Here is an 8,174-nt window from a genome sequence, read left to right as displayed (position 1 = left end):
AAATCAAGTGCAACAAATTAATTATAGGCTAACACCACATGCCTTCAAAAACGGTTATGATTTAAGAACAAACAAAAAAAAAACTGATAGCTACACAAAATAACGTTTAACAATTATCAATAAAATATCTATTTAAAAAAAATAATGTCAGTCATATTAAAATAAAATCGGAATACAAAATTACAATTTTAAAATATTAAATTAAAATACATAAAAACCAACTTATAAATTCATTTTTTTTTTATATAAATAATATCTAGTTACATAAAAATGCAAATATTGCAAAATGCATGAAATGACTATCTCATATGAAGTGATCATTATACAAAATAATTTTAGAGAAAGTGATCATTATATGAAACAGTTTTAGATGAAGTGATCATTACACAAAACAATTTAAGGCAAAGTGATCATTGTATGAAACAATTTTAGATCAAGTGATCATTATATGAAACAATTTTAGACAAACCAATATGGACTTATTTAATTAATATTTAATTATTTATTGCAGGAAAATGTCTTATTCCCACAGGAAGATCCATAAGATCGCAATTGAAACTCTGGGGCAAAAAACTAGTGATTATTATAAAAAAGTATGCCCAGCTTTATAGCTGTGTGAGCACATCTCATTCCCACAAGACAACCCAATATAACTGCTATAACAACAGACAATAAACATAAAACACTTACTTCTTGCAGAACTTGTAGAAGGTCGCTTGGACTCTACTTTTTGCTGCATTGGTTTGACCTCAATATTTGTGGGAGGAAGAGTACTAATGTTAGCATCAGCTGCTGCTCCGCCACTGGATGTAGTTTGACATATTACAACATTAGCTTCAGTGGCTCTTCCACTGCTGGAAGCAGTTGGATTTGTTAAATCCGCAAGTGGCCGTCTTTTTAACACTGTAAAATAAAATTCAAAAGCATATAATACATAGTTGTTAGTATGCATAATTATGTTAAACCCATTCTTGGTTAAAATGCATATTCATCATCATCATCATCATTTCAGCCAGAAGATGTCTACTGCTGAACATAGGCCTCCCTCAAGGATTTTCACTATGACCAGTCCTGTGCCGCTTGCGATTACTAACGACCTAGCAACCTTCACCAGTTTATATGTCCACCTTGTGGGAGGCCGTCCAACACTACGTCCTCCGGCCCATAGCACTTTGTTTAAACTAGAATTTCCTAGTTAAAACTAGAATGCACTATATCATATTCATAAGTATATTTCATTAGACAAAACTAGTTCTTGCTGTGAACCTTAAGGTGACTACAGATGGCCGCTATAACGTTAAAATGCATAGTATAGCACAGTAGCATTGCAAAAATTTACATTGTGTATATTGCATAAGATACATTTTTTGTAACCTTCAAGGGCACACTTCCATATGGGCCTATGCTATAATGTAGAGTTTTACATCCCAGGTATAGCAGCAGTCTGTGGCTACCTTATTTAAATCAAAACTTAATACTAGTTTTGATTCGCCCAACATCAACAACCCATTACGTCCCCACTGCTGGGGCATGGGTCTCTTTCCGCAAGGTTCAGGCCATACTCCAGACACAGGGCCTAGTCCGGATTATGACCAACACAAATGAATTTTAGTTCTGCAAAATCGTGCAAATTGTGAAACAGAAAAAATAAATCAAGCGTACCTGATAAATGGAGCGTTGGTACAGCATTAGGACTTAGCATTTTGCTCCTAGTATGGAAGTCAGACTCAAAATGCAAGTGGCAAACGCGGCGGCGTTTGAAAATGATTGCATTTTCCAGGCTCAAAATATCACCCCCAATATTGTAAATCCATGTTCGAAAACGGTCAGGTTCTTTATCAGGATTAGGAAATTTATGAAGAATTTCCTGTCGTGAATCTGAAATAAGATTATGAGTTATGACAATCAAACCTCAAATCCAGCAAAGTTATAGGTACATCACGTCAATCGACGGGTAATTTAATTCTCAGCAACTCAAAACACAGTTCAGACCAAAATAACACGCTAGAAATCAAGATTTCGAGCCTTTACTCCCGGAGTCTCTCTGGGGCTTTACGAAAGGTGAGAGTTTGGAGGTCTCAAAAGCAAGGATTTTATAAACCTAGTCTTTCCCACAAGTACTTACCACAATGCGGTACACAGCACATCTTTTCCGAAGTCATTGTAGATAATCTTAGTCCATTCAACGTAGCCGGGGTCAATAGTAAACAAACACGATCGTCGGAGTCCAAGAACGGAGCGGGGTTATTCAAATAAAGCGTAGTCAACAGAATCCATAAAAAACAGCCAGGTCGTGAGTAAAATATATCGCATAGAGAAATTTCCATCAAACAAAACGAAAAACACCACAATATTAAATTGCAATGATTAACATTGAGTATTGACAGATTGTCAGGTCAGACATATTGAATTGCGTTCCTTTACCAGGAAAGTAATAAATTTTATGATATGATTTATTCATTTGTATAATAGTTGACACAAAAAAATATATACTGAGGATAGGACCAGCAAAATAAAATAAATTAATTTATCAAAAATATAATAAAGTATAGATAACAGTAAGACGGTGGGATTACTGTAATTCGTGAAATGGAGCGCGTCCCACTCCTATAGAATAGAGCCATCTATTGACTTACGATGAAACAAAACGGCCTCGACGATTTTTCATACAAACATAAAATGTATTGAGTGAAAAGACCCTGGTGGTGACTGGGTGTCATTGTCATATCATCACAGGGGGTGATCACTTCCCTGTAGGTGAGAACTCACGCACACAGAGACAATTTATGATAGTTGATCTAGTTTAAGTGTGGCCGCTATTTGTAAAATTGAGTGCATGGTAGATTTAAAAAATCACAAAAAATATTGTGACTGTTAAAATTTTCACTAATATGACTCAAATTTACAATAATAAAAACACACACACACACATTTATTTGTATAAAAACAATAAGTTACGTTTTTCCTTTTGTACAATAAAATATTTAGTAGAAATTTAAGATTATAAGTAGAATTTCCTAGTTCTTACTGGCAACATCGTTATTTTATCCGATGTGACATTTGTTTTGAATAAAAACAGTTGTGAGAAAGTTTTATCGGGTTTATAACTTTTAAGTTTTGCTAGGTTTCTCTCAATTTCTTCATCTTGCAATCCTCAAACAGCAGCAATACGTCGAGTCGAGCATCTGCGTCTCCTCCGTATTTGTTCTTTGGGTGATTCAAGGCTCATGTACCACCATACGGTATTGTGTTGTGAATTTGTGAGTGACTAGTTTTGTGCCAGTTTTACTGAGACACTTAGTGAGAAATAGACTCCTATAGTTTTTAAGTACCTAATCTGTGTGTTATTTACTTCGTTCACCATGTCTCATGTCTACCGGAGGTTAGTAAAAGTTCTTATTATTTTGTGAGTAAATATCATTAGGTCTGTCAATGAAGGCTCATGCGATGTAATTTTTCAGATGCTCCAAGTGTGGTGCTAATCAAGTATAAAACCCTGAGTTGAGGATGCACAGGTTCCCGACTCTTGGAAAAAATAAAGAAAACGTTTACCAGTAAGTTCATAAAACTACATAATGTTTTAATTTGGATAAAGATTATTTAAAATAATGCTTTATTAATTGACATTAGCAATTTTTTTTCAGATTGATGTCATGGGCAATGTTTTGTTACCCAGACAAAGACTGGTTTGACTTTCAAGCTCTAGCCGATTTGCAAAAATCATGTAAGGTTATTTGCAGTAAGCATTTTGCAGATTCTGCTTACACAACACCAGCAAAAATACGTCTTCATAAATCTGCCACTCCATCCATAGATGAAAATGAAGAAAATCTTCATTCACCAAGAGCTGGACCGTCTCATAGTAATATCTGTAATGATCTAAGGGTAAGAATTCCTTATTTGAAAACTTTGTTTACCATGTTTGATATAAATGATTACTCTCATTACTAATAAATGATTACAGAGAGCAGAACAATTAAAGTGGTAACTAAAATATTTGCATTTTGCTTCCACAGACCCAGTCCCATACGGTTATGTCAGTCACTGAGGAACCAACTGCTGAGATTAAAACTAAGTCAGTAACTTCAGGGTCTTTTGCGGTAAGTGGTATAATATGGAATAAACATAATATAAGTTCAAACATTATACAAACATTTTTTTTTATCATTATGAATAAAATTTTTGCGACTTAAAAGTTCAATTCTTAACCAAAAATATTGTTTTTTTGCTTCTGCAGGCCCGATCCCAAACAGTTACAGAGGAATTAAGTGCGGATACAAAAACTGAATCAGTACCCTCAGTATCATTTTTGGTAAGTAAAATAACCATTACTGAGTAACCTACCTTGCCTAATAATTATAAATAAATAAATAACCATATTGAATGTTTCAGAAAAAAGAATCTTCGCAGAACAAAGAGAAGCTGTCAGCTTCTGAGAATAAAGTTTACAACAAATGTAAATACTTGTTGAAGCAAGTTAACAAACTCAAAACTGCTTTAAAACAGAAGAAAGGGAGTGATGTTCTGCAAGTTCTGCATCATAATGAAAATGTCCAAAGACTCACTCAGACCACTTAAAAGAAAATTGTATAAAACTCATTAGAGAGGAAATAAATTTCAATTTTTTAAATGCATGCCCAGAACATAAGTTAGCCAATAAAAATATGATCGAGCAATCAGTGGCTATAATATTAATTCGACGATTTTGTTTATTAGAGAACAGAAAATTCTCCATTGAATCTGCCAAGAAAAAGCTGGCAAAAAAAATAAAAATATTGAAAAATTCTTAATCATTGTTTTATTTTATTGAAGCAGTCTGGCAAAGGTTCATTCATTTTGTTTCGAGCAAGATGGTGCAGTTTGGCCTAATTAATAACATTTTATTCTTCAAAACTTCGTAATTTAATGCACTTGATGTTGCTCGAAATAAAATTAATAAATGAATAAAACTTGAAAATATTGGAACCCTATGGCCCGTATAGCAGATTTTTAAATTTCCCGCCGAATGGTAGAATTTCTAAATTCCCGCCAAAAATTTACATTGCGACAGTAGCGCAGTCTGTCCCTACTTCGCAGGAACTAAAATTGACAGATAACGTAGGGGTACATTTTTTTGTTCGCAGTGGCGCTTCTTCTCTTTTTTAGAGTATAAGTATTCTTTGTACTCTGAATAACGATCATATGGAACTGCCATATGCATGTACTTTTCCTGCATACCTAAGTAAACAAATCGGGGAACAAACATGGCGGGCTAGGGACGTTCACTTGTTCGTCTAGTCGATAATATTGTATCGATTGATGATAGAGTTAAGAATGGGTAATTCAGGTAATAAGAATTTTGTCTTTTTGAATGATAAGTATGCAGTAGGTGCTTACCTAGTAAGAGGTACTTCTTTCAACAAAATAAAAAAAGATAACTACTTCTATCGGGCAATCGTTACTCGGTAATTCGTGATTCGGATTAACCATTTTGCAATTGTACCTACCTACTAGGGATAGCTGTAGTGTGTAATCAATACATTTTGATATTTTCGTTCTGCAGTTTTATATGAAACAGCTGATTTTTTTCGCGATTGACAGGGTTTTCTTTATATACCTATGTATCCACACTAATCCTATCCTATCATACTTCCTACTAATATTATAAATGCGAAAGTTTGTGAAGATGGATGTGTAAGTTTGTTACTCTTTCACGCAAATACTACTGAACCGATCACAATGAAATTTAGCACACATATTGAGGGTAACTTGAATTAACACATAAGATAGGTTTTATAATATTATAAATGCGAAAGTGTGTATGTATGTATATTCCGTTTTCACGCTAAAACGGATAAGCCAATTTTGATGAAATTTAACATCGGGTTTTATTTGACTATGGAGCCATCCATAGGGTACTTTATTTATTTATTTATAAGCTTTATTGCACACAAACAGAAAATACAAATTTTACTTAATAGGACATATTTAGTCAAAAGGCGGCTTTATTGCTCCAAGCAATTTCTTCCAAGCAACCCATTCGATCATAAGAGCATTCTTTACCCGCGACTTCGTTCGCATGTACGAAAATAAAAAAGAGCAGAGCCGCTGGCTAAAATACATGTGAGTGACTCAAGCAGATGTTCAAGCCTCAAGGGCAAGTATAGTTAAATAACAAACACAATTTTTTCATAAAATAATTTATTTAAGTTATAGTGGTTACTATATAATATGTTTAGGTACATGCGACAGTAGTCTCAGATGCGGCAAATGAGCTTGGCCATATACAGTGTGGAAATTTGTTGACGGACCACTTCATTTAAACATTTAATTTTCTTTTTCTGTTTCTCCACTTTTTCTTCTATTTTTTTTTAATTCTTCGAGTGCTGAAGCCTAAAACATTAAATAAATTTTAATTATTGATAACAGTTCTCATAATTATACACATGAATCTCAGCATGTATGACTAAGACTATGAAAAAGTTACGTATTGAAGTTCCCTTTTTTTAAACAAGAATTATTTCATATAGGTTTTCTATTCAAGAACTGCTCTTACCAATTCAAGATCCTTGGCATCTTGTGGATGTGGATAACAGCATGATGGTTGATCAGTAGTATTTCATATGTCAATTAAAGCAAATTGAGATGGATGGTCTGCCTGAAAGAGATAAAAATGTTACATTAGATATGGTCCCAAGTAATAATAAATAGATTGCTACAGAAACATGGACTCAATGTTTGGTAAATTGTAAAACTTTTAGTATTTTTTTTTTTATTAAAATAATTTATTGAACAAACATAGTGTATTATATACTTATGGAAAGTGTAGCTTTCCAACAACGAAAGAATTAAAAAAATTGGACCAGTAGTTTTGAGGTCTTTTTGTGCATACACAATCAAATCTTTCCTTTTTACAATATTAAGTATAGAAAAAGTTTGAGACCATGTAATAAAAGTTTCACTTTAAAAGATTTTAATAATGTAGGTAATATCTTAAAAACTAAAAAATAACTCAGTAGGTTTTAAGTACCAGTCATCACACCACTTGTCTCATGACACTCTAGGTCTCTAGAGCATATAAGTCAAAAAAGATATTGTGAAGCATATAGCAATTAGATTAATCGGTCAACAGTAAGGGGGTACAATTTCAATTACTACCTTGTACCTAAAAAAAACAAATACTGTTGGGATAGCATCATCTCTCAATCAAACAATGTTTAAAGTCTTATTAAATGCGCTCTCTTCAAAGTGCAATGAGCACACATTAATGTTTTTAGTTCCTGGCCGGATATTTTCTATGCCAATCTTTTCCAACCATGCCTTTCGCCGGGATTCGTTACTTGGTAAACTAAAACGAGAAAATATACAACAACATATAACTTCGCACGTAATTAATAAACAAATTAATAATTTATCGATAAGGTGTTTATGCGATGATGTTCGACACTAGCACTCATGTTTATGTTTTCGATGCAAATGAAATAAGGAGAATATTGCGGGTTTCTACAGCTCATAATAACTAAGATGATTAAATGTAAAATGATTAAAAGATTTCTATACACTTGATAATAAATACACTTTAATATAAGCAACAATTTAACAAAATGTTAGCCACTTACCCTTGAAAGGTTAGATTCGGCCTGTTTTTGCTTTGGCATAGGCCACAACCTACTATAGAACACTTCATGGTACCTATTATTAATTTCAATTATACTTATTACACTAGATTATGGTCGAAAAACACTGGAAAATCATAAAAATTTCACAATAGCTGGGTCCACACCGGCCGATCCAGTGATCCCGCGATCCGCGATCCAGGATCGCGGAGCATGGATCGTGGATCATGTTAGGCCGATCCACTTTAAAAACTTGCGATCCAAAATATGCGCTCCAAGTGATCCTAAGGCGATCCGTGATTCAGCCAGTCTAACTCTTGTACGATATGGAGTCACACGTACAACGGCGGCGTCTTGCCGTTGCAGCAGTAACTTTTATTATACTGAAATGTTTGCGCAAAAAATAAAAAAAAAGAAATCGACGGTTTTGGGTGAAACAATTTTATAAAAATCGATTGGCATCTGGGACTCAGCTGTACGCAGAGTTAGTTTCAGATGAAGTTGAACACAATTTTGCAAGAATGAATGCTAATCAATTTGAGATATTCGACTTTCTGAGATGTCCATGGTGAGGTGGAT

At 33.8% G+C, this 8,174-nt stretch overlaps 1 protein-coding gene and 1 long non-coding RNA gene across 3 annotated transcripts; one reads left to right on the top strand and one right to left on the bottom strand.

The window, feature by feature from the left end:
• Positions 1 to 2,741: 2,741 nt before the first annotated feature.
• On the top strand, positions 2,742 to 4,790 carry LOC149487851 (uncharacterized). The gene is made up of 6 exons (XM_089696544.1): positions 2,742 to 3,382; positions 3,462 to 3,554; positions 3,645 to 3,885; positions 4,017 to 4,100; positions 4,238 to 4,312; positions 4,393 to 4,790. Exons 2-6 carry the CDS (start codon positions 3,508 to 3,510, stop codon positions 4,576 to 4,578), a joined length of 633 nt encoding a protein of 210 aa, XP_089552670.1. The 5' UTR covers positions 2,742 to 3,382; positions 3,462 to 3,507; the 3' UTR covers positions 4,579 to 4,790.
• Positions 4,791 to 4,900: 110 nt separating this feature from the next.
• Positions 4,901 to 7,743, bottom strand: LOC149487850 (uncharacterized). Of its 2 annotated transcripts, none has more exons than XR_016315758.1 (4): positions 7,599 to 7,743; positions 7,138 to 7,327; positions 6,536 to 6,637; positions 4,901 to 6,372 (listed from the first exon to the last, which is right to left on the bottom strand). It is a non-coding gene; the product is annotated as an uncharacterized LOC149487850 (long non-coding RNA). The 2 variants fall into 2 exon arrangements; XR_016315759.1 differs by having other exon boundaries at positions 7,145 to 7,327.
• Between the last annotated feature and the right edge of the window lie 431 nt (positions 7,744 to 8,174).

Source organism: Colias philodice, chromosome 6, assembly GCF_061535455.1.
Source record: "Colias philodice isolate Cphi_HAF_F1 chromosome 6, ilColPhil1 Martin Lab GWU primary, whole genome shotgun sequence".
Taxonomy (NCBI): Eukaryota; Metazoa; Arthropoda; class Insecta; order Lepidoptera; family Pieridae; genus Colias; species Colias philodice.
The sequence above is the reverse complement of the archived record's forward strand: the minus strand, read 5'-3'. Positions and strand labels throughout refer to the sequence as shown.

Bases quoted from the DNA above. Each gene is read 5' to 3' on its own strand.
- LOC149487851 (XM_089696544.1), top strand. From the start codon at position 3,508: ATGCACAGGTTCCCGACTCTTGGAAAAAATAAAGAAAACGTTTACCA. The intron at 3,555-3,644 runs GTAAGTTCATAA...ATTTTTTTTCAG, and splicing joins AATAAAGAAAACGTTTACCA to ATTGATGTCATGGGCAATGT. The intron at 4,101-4,237 runs GTAAGTGGTATA...TTGCTTCTGCAG, and splicing joins TAACTTCAGGGTCTTTTGCG to GCCCGATCCCAAACAGTTAC.